This window comes from Centropristis striata, chromosome 3, assembly GCF_030273125.1.
Source record: "Centropristis striata isolate RG_2023a ecotype Rhode Island chromosome 3, C.striata_1.0, whole genome shotgun sequence".
Classification (NCBI taxonomy): domain Eukaryota; kingdom Metazoa; phylum Chordata; class Actinopteri; order Perciformes; family Serranidae; genus Centropristis; species Centropristis striata.
This window is the reverse complement of record NC_081519.1, coordinates 8136645-8160979: the sequence shown is the minus strand read 5'-3', so window position 1 is coordinate 8160979 and position 24335 is coordinate 8136645. Positions and strand designations below refer to the sequence as shown.

Below are 24335 nucleotides of genomic sequence, written 5' to 3'. Positions count from 1 at the left end.
CCTGTCTTGCATACATCATCTAACCGGTCAAAATAATAATACAAATAATAATCAAACTGTGCAGTACTCTGGTTTACTCTTGCATTAATACTGCATTTATACTGTACATTTTAACTCAAATGTTATTTATCCCTTTCTTGCACTTTATAACAATTAATTATATATCTCCTATTAAGCACAATTATTTTCAACACCATTATCATGTATTGTGGTATACATATTTTTACATTATTTTATAGTTTTTATTTGTATTCTTCCATATTTTATACTACCTATACTGTATATTGCAGTTGCATATCATTTTTACATAATTATTCCCCATTGCTATTTTCTTATAAATGATCTACATATATATACAGATTCATAATATATAATGGGAGTTACTGTAATGTAATCCAATATCTCCCCAGGGATCAATAAAGTATATCTGATTCTGATTCTGACTCAGCATAATATGGTGGTACTTTATATGCTTATGCAGCAGTGTGCATTACTGCCCAATGACATGCATTAATATTGCTTTCATTTACTGTATTTACTGAATAATACAGCATAAAGGGATTTCTGTAGCAGTAATAGTTTCTGCATTTGCTGTATTTTCAGTATTCGTCCAAAAACCAAATCTTTTCACACCTGAGCAGGAGGCTTGTGAACATCTGTGTTTGTTTTAATTTGAGCCGGCCAGTAATAACACTGCGGTGCAGCAGATCATTGCTCTTTTGAGAGTTAGATCTTCATATTACATATTTCATGACTCAAAATGTGAAAATGTGAGGAATGCAGTCGTGCTGTTTCCATCTGCGGGAATCAGAGGCGGGCTTAGACGACATATATGTTGGTGTAGATTGGAGTCTAAGGTCTGCTGCCAGATCACAGCTGGGGATCCCGCTTCCAGACTGAACTTAACTTGCCTGCTCGCCCGAGGTGCTTGATTTTGGGAGCGGCAGCGCTTAATTTCATGCCCTGCGTGAGTCATGTACCAATGTGTTAGTGGTGGTTTCTGTGCAGACGATCCCTTCTTTTTTTTCCACCATGCAGAGTGCATTCAAAGCTGCAGATCTAAATGGGTCAAGGCTACGGGTGATTGTGATCTGATGACATTCAACGGCCTTTATTCACTGTTTCCTTCACTCATAAGATCCATTTATGCTTTATGACTTCGTATTTCATCACTGGCTTTCTCTTCCACAGACTCAGACTTTTTCTTTAGGAAATGATTTACCTCATAATTGTGTTCTTATAACTGTTAAAATGTATTCATCCGTGTTAATCGATCACATCACAGCCCTCAAACTAGTCTGTCAAGCCGGCAATTAAGCAAACACATACAGCACCAGAAATGCTGCATATTGTCTGACCATTTTCACTAATATGTTACTTTGTTGAATAAATTACATGGCTTTTAATTTAATAACCACCTCCAGGTTCCTGTCTGATGCAGAGCTTGATGAAAATCTGCCATATTTGTACATAATGGATGCAATTTAAAACATAATGAAGCATAAAGCCTCACTCAAAGCCTTCTTCTATAAAGTTAAGTGGTAGATTACAGCAGCATGAGTGCATTAGATTTGTTATGTCCAGCCCTCAACAGTCTTTAACGTCTCTAATGAACTGCATCCTCCTCGTCGTGCCCAAGCCAGCTGACCTTCGAAGACGTCATAAAGATCCCGACTGTAATAATATATATTCCCTTGCAGTGTGTAATCACATTGGAGTATTTTGTTGTTTATTTCTGCACTGTAATCAAACAAGGCACTGTGATTAGCAGCAGGGCTGGGTCTTACAGCCAGGTTATAAATAGTGAAGTGTTTAGAGGGGGATAAAGTCTGAGCACACAGAGCTGTGTGGTCTGGGTACACGTTGAAGAGAAAGAGGGACAGATGCTTTTAAAAAAAGTACATTGAAACTGAACAAAAATCGTCTGAGTTAAAGTAAACTGCATTAAGGAAAGTAAATATGAAAATGCTGCTGCTTTGAAACAACAGCACACAAATGAGAGCTTGATTTCCACTGGGGATGAAGGATGCATATACCCCACATTTTATGAAATCTTATTTAAATTGTATTGTTCCATTTAGATTTTCTTACTTAAACCTCTCTAAAACAATACCTTTTAAGACCAGACATACGTGGGTAGTTTGGAAAATGTTTTTTTTTACCTTCATTCTCAAAAAACAGCAACAAAACAAACAAATTCCATCCACACAAGCACTGTGAAATTAAAGTGCCGTCAAGGGCAAGCCAAACCGATGGGCGGTAATATAACCCTAACCTTACAGCCATGATGGACAGTCACGCAAACACAAGACGGTTGAAGAGAAGATGTCGGCCAGTCAGAAGCTTGAAGAATAGATATAACCAGAAGGCTTCCTGACAGCTATGGTGCATTGATCTCTCTGTTGCACATAACACCTCTTCAATATAGTTTAATAGTAACTGTATGCAAGTTCATAAATGCAACTACAAGTAACTTATGCTGGGCTTACACCAAACGATTTTCACAGTCCCAGACTAAAAACTAAACGTCTTTAGTAAATCTAGGAGTTTTACTGGAGTCACAGGAGCTCCCGTCATCCCGATCGTTAAGTGTAAGGTAGTAATCGGCGCTGTTTCATATCAGTCTTTTCCTAGTCTTGGGTTTGCGATCATATCAAACGTGTTTGATATTATCGCAAGTCGCAGTGATGTAACACAATCAACAACCAATAGATGAGCGGGTCCAGACCGGCAGTAAAACCACTTCGACAGGAAAAAGTAACATCACAATAATGTCAGTAAACTCAATCCTAAATACAAATATAGAGATGTAATATATTTACGGCCAAAAGCGGGATTTTGGGGGCGCTGTTTCTTAGTAAAGAGAACAGTAAGCAGACCCAGTTAAAATGTATAAATAAATGTATACATAAATAAGTAATAAATAATTGATGATGAATGTATGATTAACTAAATGAAAGTTGATAGAGCTGATAAGTATAATTATTCAATTAAACAAATTATAATTAAATTGGACATAAATGTATATCATGAATTCTTTTCTACAGTTTCCTTTCATTTATTCTTCCTTATATCTATTTTTACTGTAAAATAGTCAACTTTTCATGTCAGAAAAACAGAAATCCCTTTTCAGCTTTGTGAGGGGCATTTTGTGGCGTCTTCTCCTCTTCTTTTTGTTGTTGTTTTTTTCGACACAAACCACTGCACACACAAAAATTGCATGGTAGGTAAAAAATGCTAAAGGAAATCTAGTTGTAATCTTGTAAATAGTGATCCTGCAAGATTCACAGTCTTTGTAGAATCTCAGTCTGAGACTAGGCTGGAACTAAAAACTCTCAACACTTGTCTTTAGATGTGAGCAGATGTGAGCTGATAGTCTTGCAGGAGTCTTTCCAAATCTTTTCAAAGTCTTCTGGTGTATAGGTAGCATTAATGTGTAAACATGCAAAAAAGTCCTGTTGGCAAGATTAAAAACAGCACTATAACGAGCACTATAATCACGGCTACCTTGTGTACACCTCAACTCTGAAAACTGAGTTTCTGAACAAAGTTTTGAAAAAAGTTCCACGTGCAGCAAACTAAAACAGTTTGCGTGTGGATGAAAAGGCCTAACACACAGAAAAACATGTTTTAACCAAACTATGCGTGTTGACTGGACCTTTCTGTCAAGTTGTTGAACTCTAGAAGAGATAAAATTGTTGATATGCTGCCAAGTCGCCTTCAATTAATAATGTGCTCCTAGCAATAAGCTTAATGAGCAGTGTTCATCAAGTCATTTGCTAATGTTATTTTGCCCCGGGTTCTGAGAGAAAGCCTGCAGGCACTAATCAGGGCTAACAAAAAAATAGCAACAACGTCTCTGCACAGATACGTTTTTAAAGCATTTTTCATGCTTTATTAATTAGTGACAGAGAGACAAAGGAAGAAGGAAACAGTGGGGAAGAGAAGGGTCCTCAAGCTGGATTCAAACCGCTGTGACAAGGACTGTAAGAATGAGTTTTTTTTATAAAGTTTATACTCTGCTTATTCTACTCAGGTTTAAAGCCCGTGTCTTTCACAAATAGATACTGCATATGTCAGGATGTTAAAGCAGATTCTAGCAGATTGTCTGTCTCAAGCTTAAATGTCATGCATATTCCTGTCATAGTTGTTGAGAAACCTGATGTGAGAAACTGACACATGTAGGCACTTGAGCTAGCCTATATAAGCTAGTAGAGGTGGGGGGGGGGCATAGTACAGCATAATATCGCAATATTATCGACAATCAACAATCGTCAATATTATACCGACTCATGGCCACCAAGTATCGATATTTAGCGTTCTGACGGTAGGCGGGCCTTGACTATTTTTTGGAGGCCGTAGCAGGCTCACTTTTAGGAATATACTGGAGATCATGGTATCATATGAAACTAGAAGATCATGTGCGTCAGGAATATTGTTGGGAAGTTTTAAAAATTAGGCTTTTTTTAGTTTCAATAAAAAAATCAGAGCACTTAAGCTTAAAGTCGAGGACAATTTGAGAAAATGCTGCAATTGTTGCCGTCCATACATGTTCAGTTCAGTTTGACTGAATTCTTTGTTGGTCAGTCTCTGTGTTTGACTCTCATTGTGGAGAAATAAAAAGACTGATGTGAGATGAATAGACTGAGAATTTTCTCTCATTTGAAAAAAAAATTCATGATTGACTTTAATTTTGTGGATACAAAGTGCAGTTAAACAGAAAAATCGCAATATATTACATATATATAACATCGTATTGTGATTCAAGTATCAGGATAAAATCGTATCATGAGGCCTCTGGGGATTCCCACCTCTATAAGCTAGACCTACAATGTTCCTACTCATTTATTATGGTACATGTGAGATGAATCTGGAGCGCTCGGCCCATAACCATAGCCATAACCCCTCTCTACATGTTTTTTTTAACATTTAATCTATATTGTTTACACTAAATTGCACATAACTGAGCATCAATCAAATATAATACATTAAATACAGGAGAAAAGGACAGAGATCTTTTAGTAATGTATGTTTTTTTATTTATTTTTTTTAGACTACCATTCATGGAAAGCATAGATAAAGATACGTAACCAAACCAACACCCTTGCACACAACCTCTCAGCTGCACAAACAGTTTCAGCAGCAGATGCATGCATCATCGTAAGCACTCACTTGAACTGCTGGTGTTCCCTGGAGCTTCGGATCTTGGAGGAGAACCTCTCGGCCAGCTTCTCTAAGCTGCGGGAGTATTCCAGTTCAATCTCTGCTTTGCGGCGGAAGAACTCCTGCAGATCCTGCAGCAGCTGGATCCGAGACTCCGACTGTTGCTCCAAGCATTTGAACTGCTCCACCAGCTGGTTACGGATCTCTGTCCATCAAAAATACCAAAGAAAAATGGCATGAGTCAACTGTTTATACAGCTGTCACACAAGAGCACAACATGCCCCGGTCAACAACAACATGTCATCATGATGTCAAGCATTGTTATGAAGTGAATTACATTATTATTTGCCCTAGAGAGCATGGGGACTCAGCTGCATGAAAGAAATGCTGTGTAATGACTTTTGTAGCCAACCCCGATCTACACAGAAATGCTGCCTAAAAATTAAGGGGAGACACTACAGTTGAATAGGGAAATGTTTTTATCTCCTTTTATTGTTTTAATAAATCAGAATGTCATATAAAGCCATATAAAATCAATTTGCTTCGTGTTTTTAGGAACAAAATGTTCTACAAATCAGGGTACGAATGACAGAGACAAATATAGACAGATATAGACAAACAACCTGTGAAAAACCTTCAGAATATAGTCAGGAATAAAACCAGTAAGTTTGGTGTATGTAAGTGGAGCTGAAGTTGAGATTCATGGCTCAGAGCATGAGAAAATACTCATTTTGAGAAAATGACCTTTGAAGATTTCATACATTCTTATTGGAAATGACTATTTAAAGACAAAATATCGAATCTAATTCAATCTAAAACACATAATATTGTGCAGCAGAGCGGGAGCTTTCGAACAATGACTGTAATGACGAGGTTCAGATTATGCTTGCGGTACAACACATTACAATATAATGCTGACTTTTAGTGAATTTAGAAGAAATATACAAAATATAGTAAAAAATACACCTAAATGTTTATTTTGGATGTTTTTTTCCACTATTCTGAAAGAAGACATCTCGCCTAATGTCAGCTGGGATCGGCTTCAGCAACCTGCGACCCGGGCTCAGATAAGCAGTTAAGGATAATGAATGAATGAATGAATGAATGAATGAATGAATGAATGAATGAATGAAGGAAGGAAGGAAGGAAGGAAGACATGTTATGGGAGAAAAAAAGCCAAAATCAGTGTTTTTGCCTGAAGTGTCTCGCCTTAAAGGTGAAGTTTGGAATGTCCGGATATGTCTAAATGTTTCCTAATTTACCCTCAGTTATGCTCGTTTCTCAGGAACACCATTAATGTTAGTCGGTCAATTTGAACCGGGGCATGTTTAATTATCCAAAAGTGTCAGAAACTAAAAAATCACAATAATTTCAATAATAACTCATATGTAATGTAATGTATATGTTATAAATGTTCCATAAAATATGTAACAACATAAAAATCAATGTTCCTTAAAGTTTATATGCATCTTTCCTACATTTTTTATATATACACCTTTTTAAAAATGTTTTACCCTAGACAGGCGAGGAACTATATGGTCATTTCATTGATCTTGAATTTCAACATAAAATTTTTATATTTTTAAAAATGTCACAAAAGTAAAAAAGTCTTGTAGTTTCCAAGTATTTCAATGAGTCCCTGATAGAGGGTTAACCTGCAACATTACAGGAGGGTTAATCAACATCAAACATCACAGTCTGATCAGTTAAAATAGACAAAAAAATGCTACTTTTCGTCAATTTTGTCTTCCATTTTGGTGTATAAATAGTCATCAAATGCCATTACTCTACCAGTAAGCCGTTTGATTATACCCTCCAGACCAGCAGCAACACAGAGAGTTGCTGGCTGAGAGTGAGAACGACCAGCGAGGCTTCATGCCAAGGTGTAAAGTGACCCGTGTGTGTATGACCTCTATTAGGTGTCTACACTGTGCACGTACTGTGAGAGCAAACTGATTTAATAAGGAGCTAATGCACTCCCCCACTTGGAGCGAGTAGTAGAGTAACATTTCTCCTTAAGAAGGAACCTGACGCTGCCAGGCGGGCTACAGATCCTTCATGCCGGTGGGAACCCACGAAGAGAGAAACCTGATTCCTCTTTGTAGTGCTGTCATCAGCAGCTATGATGGCTCCACTCGGGAACAGAGAAAAGGCCTATTTTGCAGAACAGCGGTGTCACTCCTCGGGAGGAAGGAAACCTCCTGAACTAATGAGCTTCCCTTATTAGAAACCAAACCGCTGTTTGATCATCTCATATTAAAGACGTTTTATTGTCACTTACAAACACTATTTGCCTCGGTGCAGTCCCTGAATCATGTCGAGCAGTGAAATTAAATGACAAGAATATAAGATTACAGCACATCCAGCAGTGGTTTCATCACTGAGCTTGTATGCTTTAAGCGCTTCTCTTTTGATCTTTAGGAATTCTTCAATCCAATTTTTTATGACAACATAAGGCTTCTTTAGAAAATGTTCCTTAATTTATAAAACCATAAATTTCAACAGGGATATACAATTTACTAGGCCAGCACGCTCGGGCTTTTCCTCCACTCAATAAGACTTTTTTGTGTTTGTTTCTGTCTTCAAAAAGTCTGCATGGTAATGAAAGCAGCAACAGAAGAATTAACTTCCTAAATGTAAGTCACTCACTGCATGTTGTCACATCGTTGAGTTACAACATTGTTTTAACACTTAAAAAATAAGAACTGAAAATGGATTTAATACTAGGGTTGGGAACAATTAATCGATTATCGATTAATGAATTTGGTCAATCATGTGGAATTTCTTAATCAGTACTCACTGAACTGAAACACGGCCGAGTTTTCAGTTCTACGGCCGTACGTAAAGCTACAGTTTGCAAGCTGAAAGTTGCAATAACAATAATAAAACACAGAGAAATACAAGAGTATTAATTTGAGCAAAACTAGCTTACTGTATTAAACCTTGCTAGCATGAATTACTAGATTCAATTTGATCCAAAACTTATTCAAACACAAAACACATTTAAATATGTGCAAGATTACTGTGAAAACTAACCTCATGCCTCTAAAACATTGAACCTGACGTTAACTTCACAGTTTAATCTCAGTTGAGTTAGTTTTACAATTGACATGATCAAGTCTCTTTTCATCCTTTCAAAATAAAAGCGTCCATTATCAAAACAGGCTTTTGTATTGTACTGTATATATCTTTCAATGTCCGCATGGTAAATGGGGTGCACTTATAGCGCTTTTATCCAAAGCGCTTTACACTACACACTGCGCTGCATTCACCCATTCACACACACATTCATACTGGTGGCCGAGGCTACCAGGGCACACTGGTGCCACCTGCCACCATTGGGAATTCATTCACACACCGATGACCATCGGGAGCAATTTGGGGTTCAGTATCTTGCTCAAGGATACTTCGACATGTAGGCTGCCATGGTCGGGGATCAAACCACCGACCTTCCAATCAGTGGACGAACGCTCTACCATGCATGCAGTGATTAATCGCTAGATTAATTAATTAATAATAGATCGTTAACGTTATAAATAATGGAGTTGGCAGGTTCCTTCTAAACGCCCATCCCTAGTTTTATACATATCTGAGACAGGCAGATGAACTGCTGATTGAATGGTGAAACCGCTGCAGTGACACAGTCTGTGTTTCCGTGCTGCTGAGGGTGTAATTTGGTCAGCCAAGCCCTCCTCGTGGATATATGCAGGCTCTCACTGCCATTTGAACTGAAACAGTGATGTTATGGAGGCGAGCCCTCTCTCTCCCTGTGATGTCGTGCCGCCTGGCCCCAGCCTCGAGCGGCATGCTTCGCTCTGTGGTTAACCATTGTCCCAGCCCTCCCCTTCATCCAGGGGCCTCCCTCTCCCTCCCAGCTCCGAGGGCTTAAAGCTCAGTTTTTTAGTGGGAGCCCTGAACCAGAGCTGAGGGGGAGATACCACTTAACTGCTTCAGTCCTGACAGGAATGTTTGTTCTCCCAAACATGCAGCTATGTTTCCTGTTTTGCAGTTTTTTTTATACATACACTTTTCTTTAAAAGAGAAAACCAGTGCCAAGCTGAGAGAAATGCCCCAGGAAAATGTGACACCGATGCGCATGAGTGACAGACGAGGACTTTTCACAAAAAGGGAACTCTGAACCACCAGCTGCAGCTTCACGTCTGACAGATGAGTTTGGAAAAATAGGTCACGCACACCAGTAGTGTGCCCTTCCCTCTCAGAAACCATGAGCAATTGGAGAATTACTCCCTAAGTATTCCCAGCTCTTTGAGTGGCTTCAATGGCTGTGGTTCACACAAAATGAGGAACCCCTCTGTGGTTCTTTTTCAATCTGTGAGCAGAATGTGAATGCAGACATGCTGTTAAAGTGAAGATGATTGTTTATGTTTTTGGACATAAGTCCTGTCGCCTGATTTGTTACCTAGTGAAGAACGAAAATGACCAGCGTTTATAGAGAAGATAAAACACTCAGCGAGGGACTGGTTTAAACCACCAACCAATCATGTGCTTTTTAAGCTGTTAAAAAGATAGCTATTTGATATTAGAGACCTCTAATTTTCTATATAATTATCGTACATAACCTTTAGTATAAGTGCCTCTCCAACTACACCCACCACCTCTTACTCCGCTGCTGCCTTTCTGATATGTATGTAACAAGGCTTTTCAGATTTCTGTGTAAACATGCTGAACATGGATGCCCCACTTTCAGCTTAGTTGCCCTGGTTTTCTTGATTTCAAAGCAAAGAAAATAAATAAATAACATATGCAAACATCATTTGGGTTTAATGGAATGAAAAGAAACGTATAGCAGCTGGTTTATGTATTCAACTATTAGCTCAACGGCAAATCAGTCGGCTTATTAAAGCATATAGGCTCAAATAAAGTTGCTGACTGTCACTTTCTAACCGTGGTTTTGATTACTGGACTTGGGGATGGACAAGAACTCCGACAGGCAGGTGGGATTTAATTTGGGCAACATACCAAAAAGCCAATCCCTCTAATTCAAAGTGAGCAAGTGGAACCTTTAATGTTGTTGCTTGATTAAGCATGCAGCTATTATCCGTGGCAGACCTGCGTGTTCCCTCCATGTCTTTCTATTTAGAGATGAAGCCATCTGCTTATTTTCTTTCTCCTTTTTTTGGGGAGGAGGGAGGCGGGGGTTATCTTCAGACAAAAAAGCTAATAGAGAGCGAGGGAGGGGGAGGGGGGCGGAGCAGCTGAAATATGGTCAAGCTCTTCCGGGATCCTGTAAATAAAGGCCAAAATTCCTTGCCTGAAGGATAATTTTATCCTTTAATGCTTTATAACAGCCTATAATTGGAGGGTCTCATGACCTCATGTGTAATTGAGCTTTATATGGACCTTTTGTTGCCAGTTCTGTAAATTATAATGAAAAATAGTCTTTCTGTGCAACGACAAACCTATTTATTCTTTTCTTTCACATAGTTGTTTCCCAATACTAAAATCAACTTATGAGCCACTTGATATGTCGACTAATTATAAAGTCAACTACACTTCCCTCTAAACCTCCAAATGTTTAGCGAAAGCAAATCCCAAAAGCTGCATTAATCTAAAAACATTTATAATCAATGGCTTTGTGTAACACTAAACTAATGAGGGACTTATTATTGCACTTCTTAGATTTTATAGAATAAAAACTTTCATGGGGTTGTTTGCAGACAATTGGGATGTAGTCCATAAATTCAGTATGTTAATAAAACCAGTTAATAAATCCGAAGGTGTGTTAGTTAGAGGAAAATTGTGTGTACACAGGCATATATATATATTCATGCAGTGTCTCCAGCATCCTGATTATGTGTCGGAGGTCATGTTTTAATGTCCTGCTGGCTGCTTCATTACCACTGCTCTGTAAATTACTCTGACATGTACTGTATGGCATATTATAAGAGCAGATAGTATATATTCATGACAGACACTTTACATTCCTGACCTCAGGTTCATACATTACGGTTATAAAGAGCCCCGCTCCTTCCACAGAACACCTGCTCCACAATATAATGTCCCTCACACCGTTTAAGAACAGGAATAGAAAGCACAGTGGGCACTTGTCTCCTCACAGCACAGGAAACCCTCTGAAAACAATAGGAGGATGTTGAAGATCCCTGACCTTTGACCCTCACAGTCAAACCCTGTGTTGGCAGCTGCGGAACACCACAGCAGGATGATGTTTCCAGCAAAGGTTGAATGTACTGAACTTTCTGTTGGAGTTGCACTCCACCCAAAATGATTGGTGAACTGAACAGTCCTGTGAAGTGACTGTGAAGAAGAGCATGAAATGACAGATTCCATCTCAGCTCTCATGGATCATAGATGCAATAAGAGAGAACTTGTTAGAGGACAAATACACTCAGAACATTTCAGACTTCCACAGGTTGTTGTGTATTGAGTGTGCACAGTAAAGTCTTTCTATGATTGAGCCAGTGGAGAATCTGTGTTAGAGACTTCCTCTGTCTGAGCAGGCTGACTTGAGTTTACTTTGAGTAATTATATATATTCTCAATATTGTTCATTCTAGGTTATGAAAGAGTGAGTCAGAGACTGTGGTGATTCTCACCAATGGAGGAGCATTGAAACATAACAAGAACACCATCTTTAGTTAATAATATTAGTGTTTAAAAGATACAGATGGACATTAGAGGTGCAAAAATTAGTTGACGGTTTAATAATAATCTGCAACAATTTTTGATATTTGACTAATCATTAAGGTAATTTTTCATGCAAAAATGGCAGAAAATGCTTTTTCCAGCCTCTCACATATGGACATGTCCTGCTTTTCTTTGTTTTAAATAATAATAATCCAAATATATTTAGGTTTTGGACTGACAGAACAAGACATTTAAAGACATCATCTTGGACTATCAGAAACTGGAATGGACCTTTCTTACTAATTTTCTGACCAAACAATGAATTGATAATATAACATTCAGATTAATCAATAATAAAATTCAGTGTTTCCCTGTGCTGTTGAAATCTATTAATACTCAAGCCAAATCCAGCTTCTGTTCTCAAAACATGTTATAATGTACTTTGAGTGTTTGCTGCTCAAAACATTTTGGCTGAAATTCCAACAGAACTCATAATATCTGTGCATGTTTTACTTTTTGCTTTCCTCAGGCAAAATGCAGCTCAGTGCAAAAAACATTGTCAACAACTTCCCCAACAGGTTCAAACTGATGTAAAACTGATCCACAATCTTAAAAAAGAGGCCCTTTGCCACTTCCTCAGCACTTAAAATGTATCACTGCCTCTGATGGACGGTTGACACATTCACAGGCTGTGAACAAGACATTACTTATTATCTTATAAAAATGAGACCCGCACCTCCTCCTGAAGTCATTTCAGGACACCAGTAGTGATGTCCTGGTGCAGCATTTTACTGCAAGTATGCTGTTTAAGAGGGCCACGTGACGTCTTGACGCAATGATAAAATTGGAGCGCAGTGAATGAGAGGGATTTTCTGCAGAGCATCCTGAGGGCAGCAGGGGAAGCCAGGCTGCACGGGGCAGCAAGCTGCCAGAGGAGGAGCAGGAGGGACGGATCATTTCACTGCAGGCTAAAATATTACCTCGCATACAGTGGGGTTTGATGGTACATGTGCCTTCTCTCCTGCCATGTTTAGCACACACAAGTATTTTGACAAATCAATAAGAAGCACAAAATCTTCATGTTTCTGGATATTGGTGCAGTGAGAGTGGAGGAAAGAATTACATGTCTCCGTGTAATGGGGATAAATTATACATCATAACGAGCCTCAGAAGGTATTAAACATTTTGAAAATAACATCCTTGGGCATTCACATCACCATTCGGTAAGACACGCATACTGTGTTGAACTACACGTGCACACACACCAGACAAAAGCCACTCGGAGCCAAATTTCACTAACCTAATCCCCAACTCAGCTCTGCAGTATCTGGGCTCTACACTGCAGAGCCAAATTCACATGAAAAGCAGACAAACGCAACCCTTATCCAGACCTTAATTCACTCTCTCTGTCCCTCGCACTGTGTCTCATAATACAAGTTTCAGTCGTTGAGCTAATCCTCCACTTCTCTGTTCTTTTTTTTTTTCCTAAATCCCCTAATCATTAATGCAATTTTGGATTCACGAGGGCATGCTCCTGATGTCAACGCAGGTTCTTCTCTGTCTGTCTCTATCTTGCCGGCTCCCTCATTAGCCCAGGCTGCTGCAGCACGTGCACTCAGAGATAAGACAACAGGAGCGGAGACCAATCAATGGCTGAGCAGAGGTGAACCGATGGAGCGTCCGACAGCAAGATGTCAGCTGTCAGTCTCTGGCTTGTCCCTCACTCTTAATCCCCCGCTACTAATTATCAGCTGGCTTATCGTTTGTTCTGTCAGACTAAAAAATCAATCAAACAAGCTTGTCTTGTGCAATAATTTCACTAACTTGTTCTTGAAAATGAATGCTATTTAGGCTCCTTGTCATGTAAAACAACCAGTGATCACAGGCTTGATGATAAACAGCTCATTTAAGCCTCCAAAACTGTAATAAACCTTAAACTGCACTGCTTTGGAGGAAAACACTCAGCTCCTGATGACAATAAAATGAACATCAACAATCAGAAAATCATTGATTTCCTCTCTGGTGGCCGGATCGTCAACACGTCACAACGTTATACGAGTCTGATGCTTGGGGGAAGCCCGATGATACAAGCTACAACCAGAAACACACCCTTTTGGAGTCGGGCTGTCCATCATTGCTGTATCCAGGATCCAGGCTCTGCACGACCAGGCTGAGAGGTGTCTCCATGGCAACACGGGCGTGTACCAGTCCCCGGGGAGCAGCTGATTGGAGGAGAGGTGGAGTCTAATGGATGTGGACAGGTGGCAGCATTGAGTGAGGATGCACGTGCGGATGTATGCACTGAGACGTGGTGTACATGCGTGATAAGGTACGTGCTGATCAAACAGTCAAACTCAATTTCCTTCCATCCAAGTAAGATAAAATACCATCACCAAATATGGTACTTAGAAATGCTCTTGGAACAGCTCAAAGTAGGTGAAACTGAGAGCAGAGTTCAGTTTAAAAAAATAAAAGACAGAGAGAAGTTTATCTGATGAGTCACAACCAAAAGAGTCCCTTACATCTGCAGGTTTCAGGTTGAAGTACAGTTATTTTGGTGCACGAGCTACAGACACCTACTGCAATTACAGTAAACACAATACATAGCGTCTCTATTGTGAGAATTCTTTGGTTTATGTGGCAATAAACAGATTATATTTGGTCTGCTGGTCAAAAAATACATTAACAAACAGCCACTTTTCACTATCTTAAAAGATTTCACAGACCAAATAATCATTAGTTGTAGCCTTACGGTCAATAACTCATAAAAGGACATGATGTTCCAAATAATAAGCCTGTTCCACATCCATGCATGCTTCTATTTCTCCCATCAGTGGTGTGTGAGAGGGATTTGTGAGCTGCAAATAGGTGCACTCTTTAATTATCCACAGTCTATAGTGGGACCTGTGCTTCATGGGCACATAATAAAGTTAATTTAGCAGGTCCCAAGCCTGCACTGTAACAGCCTAACTAATTACTTCATCAAATAGACACTTTGTCAAACTCTCATTGCAGAGTTATTTTTTGCATAACTGCCCTGTTTCCTCTGTCTCTAAGGTTACAGTCTCTCTGCTGGAAGAGAGAAGTTTGTTTTTTAATATTTTTTTATTTATATTTATGTATCAGGTATTGCTTCATCTCACCATGGATACTTGTTGGGCAATAAGGCCAAATAATGTCATAATGTCCTGTTGTTTTTGGTTACTCAGTTTGACATTTTTCTCCATTTGGATGTTGCATGGGGGTAAAAGAAACTGCCAGTTACACTGACAGGTTTTGCTGTCTTCAGCTCTCAAAAAAAAAGGTTTAGAGATATATAATGCTCTATAAAACTTTGTTGAACCCTTTAAAAATAAATAACAGTTTGTACTTACAAATACAAATAGTCTGAATCCATTAACACATTTTTCTGAATGTACACAGAGCACGCTGACACTATTTACTAACATAATTACGGTTTTAAAGTTTTACTGACGAGTGAAATGAAACACTCTAATTCTTCTTTATCGACATCTTGTCACCTGGGACCTGAGTCTGCAGAGTTTTTCCTGCTATTAGTGTCAATCTTCGGAGGCAAATGCTTCCTTAAGAGAACATTTCAATTTAGAATGAAATTCCCCTACTCCTTGTTTTTTTTTTTGTTTTTTTTACTGTTGTGGTTCAGCAAATAGGGTTCATAAATCAAAAAGCTCAGTAATTCATCCACGTTTGGTGCATCAGACCAATCACTCTTGATTTAATTTAAATTTAAGTGTAACAGCCCTGTAACAAGGTTTCATTCCTACAGCAAACAGCAGTGCATTACTGGACTTGTAATACAATCATGGTGTTGACAGCTACACTCCTCCAGACAGTGTCGATTAAAAGTCTTTCAGCAAACTCAACTGAATGAAACGAGAAGTGAGATTATGCACTGACTGACACCAAATAACCAAGAAGAGAAAACCTTTTTTTCTGTTTAAATGAACCTTTGTCTACTTAATCAATGCTAGCACACAAACCAAAAAAAGGAAACTATTCTGAGACTTTGTTAAGTGTTAATCTACGCCTGGCAGATCACCCGTTTCATGAAAGGCTCATTATCTCTAAACGGACAGAACAAACTCTCAATTTATCAAGCAGCAGCTGCGTCTATCACACTGAGTCCAGAGCAGAGTCAGCAAAGTTGAGAGAAAATGATTTATGATGGCAGGAGACATGATGATAGCTCAGTATGACCACAGGTACATTGTGTTTTAAAGTGTTACAGCTGCAGGTGAGTTCTTATCATTTTTGTCACACTTGCTTAATATATTTGTTTCTTTGATGGATGTAAACGGATGTAAACGAAGAGCAGAGAGTCTCAGATACTGTATGTGATACATTTGTTGGCTCTAGTGTTGCCATGAGACACACATTTTGTCAAACTTCTGCTTTCTTCTGAAGTTCAACTTCAACAAAATTAGCCTGAAAAACAGACAAATCTGCAAACTCATGCATCTGGCCCCCCTCCACTTTGAACTGCTGCTGACCAGGCCCGGGACAGCCAATAACATACATTTATGGGACAGATTTCAGATACTGACTGACAACCAGCAGACTCAAGCACTCTGCTGCTGGGTAAACCATGTCCCCATGAAGAGTGCCAGGCTGTAAAGCCAATGTGACATAGTGGTCAAACGATGGAATTAAAACTGCCAGGCTAGTCATGCCATGGGGCACAAAAAGAGTTTTCTCCATAGTTTTATATTGGTAAAGATACGTCTCTAAATCAGCAGATACATTTTTTTGGAATGTCACACCTGCTGAAAAATGATTTGTTTCAGGATCAAATTTAATTTATTTGGTCCAATAAGATTTTAACACTATAGGAGAGCAATACAATTTAATCATTTTATTCCCATTCAAGGTTGTGGCGCTCTAAAGTGGAAGTAGCCAGCTTTGCAGGCCAAAGTTTCTAGTGTGTTTGAGCCACGGAAGATCCAAGGAGGCTATTGTGATGCACAGAAGTCAGACTTTTTTGGCTTCATGCACCACTGAGTAACTTTCATAGGAATGAATGGAGCCCTGCCTCAAACACAGTCTCCAATGAACATCAAGCAAATTAAAGAGCAGGGTTGTTGAAGAAGATGGCTGCAGCTGGTGTGACACTTCCTGTTGAAGTACAATTTTCAAACTGATGCCAATAATGGCAACACTCAATGACATGCTAAACCATCACAGCTAATCTCTGCACGCTGTAGTCTATTTAAATTTGTCCATCACTCAGTGTAACTGACTGGTTGTTGATCGATCCAAATGCAGAGGCAGCTTGATCTTTGGCCATAACACCGCCACTCGGAAATCAAACATTGACTGAGAGTGTCAGGTCTAAGTTGCATTTGTGATTCTGACTGGTGTTGCCAGGTTACAATCAAATGTGATACAAAAATAGTTAAAAGAAAAGTTCAGCATTCAAGATAATGTGGTTATTTACTTTCTTGCACAGAGTTAGATGAGAGGATTGTTACCACTCTTCTGTCTGTGCATTAAGTATGATGCTAACTGAGCTTATCATAAATACAGAGGTTAACAGCTAGCAAGAAATATTCTGGCACATAACCTCGATTCAAACAACAAGTTGGCATTTTTAAACGTTTGTCTGTGTGGTTTTAACAATATATATTGTATATATAATTAGTGACCTTTAGAGATGCTGGTAGGCCAGGCAGAGCTAAGCTAACTGTTTCTTCCTGTTCCCAGTCTTTATGCTGAGCTAAGCTAACTGGCTGTAGCTTCATACACTTACACACACACACGAGTTTGATCAATCTTTTCATCTTACTCTCAGCAGGAAAGTGAATAAGTGCATTTCCTGAAACTTTTCCTTGAAGACTTCACTGTATATTAATAGAATGAAATCTTAACTGAGTCAGCAGCAGAGCAACTCGAGCTGCCTGTTTGTTTGAGTAGTCACTGCCACGGCACACAAACAAACCAAACCTGAATGAAACCCAAAATTTATTGGCTTGCAGAATAAACAAGCTGTCCAACTAAAGATTACTCAGTCTTAATAGCTAGTAGATGATTTTTTTGTGTGTGCAAATGTTCTCTCAGTCTCAGTCAGCTGCAGGTTTGCCAAACAAGCTGCTGGTGAGTCAGTGCGACCATTCCTCTCCCAACATGTCCGTTTCTACACAGCCAGCTTAATGCGCCAAGCAGGATGTAAACAGCTAACTAACCAAATCACATCATGACGGTAACAAACTCTGATCTTGAGACACATTTCCAGCATCAACTGACAAACACATCCAGAAATAAACCTGAGCTGACATCATTAGTCCTAAGTATTTTAGAGTGCTAAGAAACAGACTCGCTAGTCAAAAACACAACTTGAACTCTTTTCAAGTTTATCGCCGATTGTAGCCTGGAGCCACAACAAACAGAGACACACCTAGTGTCTCACATAAGTCTCTCCAGAATTTGACCAAATTGTTAAACTCTATTTCAGGCCATTAGGAGGATCATTATACCACATAAAAACATGAGAGAAGTATGGTTTGTGAACACACTAGGTACTGTACATAGTGCAGGCTGATGATTGATATGAATTATACAGCAGCAGATAATAACTTGTTTATTTGTCTGTCTGTCAGCAGGATTATGGAAAAACTACTCTGCCAATTTTCAGGAAACTTGGCATAAAGGTGTAGCATGGGCCTGTTGATTACAGGGTATTACCTTGACGGAGGTCTTTAACATAAAACAATGTGTGTGAGCACATACTAGGGTTGTAAATCACAAGTTTCATCATATTGATTCTTTGGACAACGATACAATATTTGCTGATATCACAAAGTCTGCCACGATATGATTTCGACTCAATCCAGGGAGCTGTGATCGATAGGAGATGCCCATTTAACACAATCATTTATTTTTTGGTCAGCTCACAAAAAGAAGCGACTGAAATTTGATTTGACAAATGTATTACATAGCTCTTCCAAACATTTTAAATGAAAAACAATTTATTATTTTTAATAAGAAGAATAAATTATGCATGTTGACCAAATTACTTTCAGGTTTGTATTTGCCGTCTGCTTGGGAGGTAAGGCTTGTTTGCATTTAGTCTGGCGGAAAGGAACCAGCAGAGACTAGCAACAAAAAGAAACCTGAACCCAGAGGTGCAAAAACCTGCTTCCTTTTCAGTATCACCTCAAGTCTGTGTGTGTGTGTGTGTGTGTGTGTGTGTGTGTGTGTGTGTGTGCGTGCGTGCGTGCAGTTGGCATGGGTGGATATTAAAGTGTACATCTGAAGGCCACTGAAAAATTTCAAAGAGCAGTTGCCTGCATTCATTTTCCCTGATCAGAGACAGTTGTTTGAAGCCTGGAGGAAAAACAGGGAAAAGCAAATGAAGTCTTGTGTAATTTTTATCACATCAGAACTGTTCCTCCTCTTAAACACAATTCATTTATTTGTGTGTCTGTCTGCATGTATGCCTGTCTTTGTGCGTTGGTGTATTGGTGTCAGTGTGGGTAATGACTGTCTTGGACGAGCCTGAGCTAGACAATGCTTACATCTAGGAAAAGACTGCTATCAAACTAAACCAACTGACTTTTATTTCCCAGAAACTATGATTACTAAGGGGCCAGTATGCCAGAAAAAGAGAGAGGGGTAAGAGTGTGCTGCAAGGATTCAGGGAACACAGCCAACAGAACAGGCAACCTGCTGTCCCTCGAGTCAAAGTACAGCACAGCAAAAAGATGTAAACACAAGGCCAATTTAATGACACTGAGCTGTGCAGAAGACACAGAGTCTTGCCTGGGTGTATCAATAACTGTGTTTCCATTGAAGTCGAAGTGAATTTTAAGCAAAATTTTGAAATGTTGCATGAAAGATACATTTGGATTAGGGACGTTTTCATCAAGCGAATATACAAAACTGCATATACTTTGGTCAGAAGGTGGCAGTGTAATGTATTGATGTAGGCTAATCCATCAGTAATCAGTAGAAGAAGTAGAGATTGCACGAGAGAGAAAAAAACAACAAAACAGTGGTTGCTAATCTGACAACTTTGGCCACCCACGAGAGAAAATGGAGTTAAATGTTCGCTACTTATTCGCAAAAATTGTTTCCATCTCAAAAAGACAAAAACACTTGGAGCGAGTGAAAAAACTTGTATGCACATTTTCAAAGGTTTTATAGAATTTTGGTGTTTCCATCAAGCTTTTCCCATGCAAATCTTCCAAATGCGCACAGAAATCTCTTGATGGAAACTGTCTGGCATTTCATTTAAGTGTTCAGGTTTGACTTCAAAGCTTTGTCTTGTGCATGTCGGGTGTCATCACTTCCTTTTTTCCGTACCGCTACACTGTAATAAATTATTCTGTAGTCATTTCATTTAACTTAATATATTTGATAAAATGTATTAAATATAAATGCGTCCTTGATTTCTAGGCAGTTGTTTAAGTTACTTTAATATAAAAATGTTTGAGATACAATCTACTCATTTTGATCACATTAAATATAATCTTTATGTGTATGTAATTCTAAATCAAGAGAATTTTGAATGAATCCAACACAATAGAATTAGTCTGTTTTTAATAAACAGGCACTTCCTGTTGAGTTGTTGTCAACTCAACTTGTAACGTAGTTAGATTTAATTAATAATATTGCGTGCAATCTGTTGCCTCAATTTTATTGAGTAGCTATTGTTTATCTTTTTTTACAGTGTACCATCCACTCTTCTTTTCCTGTTAAGCCAGCTAGTTACTCGCTGGACTATTAAAGCAACTAGTTTTATATTATGATGAAGACTGGTGGTTCGGTTCTTCCTCGTCCCACCGATGTGCAAGTATGACTTTACACTGAAGCCAAATTTCAGTCTCAGAGTGTAAATGTCAAACAGCTGCTGATGGTTGAGCCCTGAGAGCAACACTTCACAAACTGCCTATAAACTGGCACACAGGAGGAGGCCGAGCTGCAGTCCAGCAACCGCACGGCGGTAGGCAACAAAACAGAGTTCAAGCTCCCCTCAGTCAGCCTTCTCTCTGCTCGACGGACGAGCCCCGCTCCATTGACATGCTAATGCAGGATCTGCCAGCTGAACAGCTTGAATAAAGTGAACACCATCTCCCAAGCTCCTTCAGAGACCCCGGCTTTGGCAGCCAGCCTCAAGGGTAGTCAAGAATTCATTAAGAGCCATGGGTTAAGATTTTAGCAGAGAGGTTTTTCACACTAACAGAGGCATTGAATTCTATATTGTGCGTTTACACCTGCATCCACTACATTTAGGGAAACCAAATACAAATGAATTGGCAGCCTTTCTTCTTTGTTGTTAAACTACTGCTGAAGCCGAGTGATTCTTTTATTAGCCTTGGTACATAATAAAGCAACCCAGTGATCTTGTTATGACCCAGTCAATGACACACTGATGATTTGGCCCCTTCTGCCATGTACACATTAACCATAAAGCAATAACTCAGAGTGAGACAGGTGCAATTTCCAATCTGAATTTCATTACGGTTCCCTCACTGCCTGCTTCGATTCATAAAATTGCTATTGTTGTTGTCGGTGGTGGTGGTGGTGGTGGAGGATGTCTGTAGGCAATGCAACACGCCAGCTGTGAATGAGAAACAAGCAGCGTTCTCCATAAATTAACATTGACGTCGTCCTCACACAGTTTAAGGGCACCGTCTAGAGGCAGCACACAGGGCCCAGCTTTATGGAAAAAAAAAAAAAAGAGTAATTCTCCCATGACACAGTTGGATCGAAGATGAATAATTGATGTCTGAATTACCCAAAAAAATGCCCTGGAGTGAAGTGGAGAGCTGCAGAATGAGATGGGTGTTGATATGGTAGAGACAGGATGTGCAATTTTGTCCAGCACATACCGCAAGACAAAACTCGCAGGTTATGATATTGGGTAAGAATCAGTCAGACCTCATCAGACAGCATGGTATGAAATTTTCATTTCACAAAATCATAAGGACTAAAGTAATCTTGGTTATGAACACATTAATACATGAGTTTCATATTGAAAACTACCAAAAATGCAGCACTATTTTTTTGCATAAACATTCAAATAAAAACATAGCCAATACCCTATGTAAATATAGGAAAACCACAAATAATGTTCAATAAAAATCTTAGTTTGCATAAGCAGCCCGAGTGTCTGTCACTGCAGATGAGAGAAGTTTATCTCTGCACTAAAAACAAAAAATATGACCACACTTGTCCTGTTAGAAGGCTGATCTCCAGGACAAATCTCCAGAGCGACACTCTGCACCATGTTTTCATTGACGATGCAAACAACAAACCCACATAGCACGCTGCACCGGGGAAGCTGTTGCTAACTTTGCTTGATGCTGGACAGCATTTACCATCAGTTGTTTGAAGTGTGGAACTCAAACACAGCTTTAATGATAATTAAAAAAATAAAAATAAAACTCAGGAATTACCCCGTGAAACCAGTTACTGTTTAATTTCTGTATTAATATTCGGTCTAGCATGTCTGAAGATCACTCCTACAAATCCAGCTGCACTCACTCTGAGGCCTCTGTACACAGTCCATGGTCCGAACTGTTACAGGACTCAGGGGATGATCAGCTGAAGCCCCTGAGGCATAACTTAAGTGAAACCACTGAGAGTGAGAGTGCCAGTAATGGGTCCAGGGCTTTGAAACTGAACCCCAGCCCCACTTAGGGAAATGTCTGCTCATTACTAGTCTACTCTGCTTTTGTGTACATTGTGTAACTATAATTTTTATATGACACGTCACAATAAACTATCACTATCACTTTATGTCTCCAGATTGTTTAACTGCGTGGCCCATATTTTGCCTGCATCAATTGGTCGACTAAGTGGTCATTTTGCTCTTTGTACACTAGGATTTCTTTAATCATTTTTCATATGTTTTTTAATGCTGAATGACTTATTTCGAAGAAACTAATGAGCAAATCAACACAAAACTTTAAATGGTGACTCAGTTACAGGTCTGTTGGAAAAATCAAATAACTGAAAAAATCCTATGAGTGTTAGTTGACTTAAAATGTCTTTGGCCGAGGGCAGACCTACAGCTATCCACCTGTCTATAATTTACCCTCAATATTGAGACAGGATTCTGTAATAATCATGCTGCAGGTAGGTAAGGGGGCTGTGGCGTTTTGAGTCAATGGTGACATGAAACCACAGAGAGTTTGATCTATGTTGCCAGATGAGAGCAGCCAAGAGAAACAGTCAATCACTGAGAATCAAAGGCGAAACGTGAGCAGAGTGTGATCAGCCCAGTGGATTAAAGCTGCAGCCACCTTGACATCACCAGCTGCCACAATACACTGAACATGCAAAGTGAATATCTACTAAATGCATACTCCCAAATATTTGATCAAGCGAACCAAATACAGGCCTAAAAATGTGAAAGAATGAGGTGCAATAACACAGCTAGTCCTCCATTCTGCACTGATTTCAACACACAAGATATTTTACCCAAAAATAAAGCTGCACATCCCGACCACATTATGACAAATCAACATTCAGCACACAAGATTTCCTCTGGCTGTTGTTGAATTAATCAAAGAAACCTTTGCACACAGGAGAGAATAAAAGCAGGGTTCACTCCTCACACTCTGATGCTCTTGTCATTGGGTTGACTGTCACGGTTTGTCTGTCATGTGAGGGTCTCTGTTTTAACACTATATAATAGCCATAGGGGTGGATTGCATATGAATAAAAAGAAAAAAGCACAAACACGGTGGAGGTCAGCCTCTGCAGAGACAATGCACACAGAACGGACACACACATCATATTCACACCGCACCTTTCACTTGGGTCTCATAGTCCGCTATGATCTCCTTATCCTTCTTGTATTTGGTAGAAGACATCGTTCCTCTGGTTTTTAGGGGTGACACCCTGTGAGTCGAGGACTGTCTCGGGTCTGAAAGGTGATGAACTTGTAACGTTGCAGCGCTCTCCTCTTTCCTTTTCTAGCAGCCGCGCACTGAAGAGAACAAAAGCTTAAATGTGTTGTATTCCCGCAGTCCGCACAGTTTGAATCAGTGCAGAAATAACACAAGAGCAAGCAGTCCAATGTTGCATTCTTCTCCTTTTTCTGCTCGGGTTTTCTCCTCCTTCTCCTCCTCCTTCTCCTCCTGGTACCAGTCAACTCAGGCGCCTCAGCAGGAAAAACAAAAAGACACAAGCGAGCTCAAAACTGTAATAACAACATGATGAAGGTAGCGGAGCGACGCTTGAAGGGGTTTCAAGCGATCAAGTCCTCGTTGTAAGCTTTCTGTTCTGTGCCCAAAAAATGAGCAGACATGCGTACGAGCAGCGAGGCAGACAGACACCGATCGTACTCTGACAAATTGCGCTGCAGGGGAACAGGAATTTAAAAGATAGTCACGTGAGCCTCCTCATATTGTCAGCTCCCCGTCCTTCCCCCTTCCCCCGCCCTCCCAGACACACACACACACACACACACACACACACACACACACACACTAGGGCTGCGATTATTTTCATTATCGCTTAATCTGCCGGTTATTTTCTCGATTAATCAACTGTACGAATTTTTGATAAATAGTTCTGATCTTGATAAATGTCCTTTCCAGT

The 24335-nt window shown here is 39.5% G+C and overlaps 1 protein-coding gene across 2 annotated transcripts in view; it reads right to left on the bottom strand.

Moving 5' to 3' along the window:
- Positions 1-24093, bottom strand: part of srgap3 (SLIT-ROBO Rho GTPase activating protein 3) — a 78521-nt gene extending 54428 nt beyond the window's left edge. For both annotated transcript variants that reach the window (XM_059328467.1, XM_059328468.1), the window contains exons 1-2: positions 23542-24093; positions 5173-5368 (exon numbers count right to left, since the gene is read on the bottom strand). In XM_059328467.1, coding sequence (XP_059184450.1) covers positions 5173-5368; positions 23542-23605 — 260 coding nt within the window. In that variant the 5' untranslated portion in view covers positions 23606-24093. The remainder of the gene's footprint in view (positions 1-5172; positions 5369-23541) is intronic.
- Between the last annotated feature and the right edge of the window lie 242 nt (positions 24094-24335).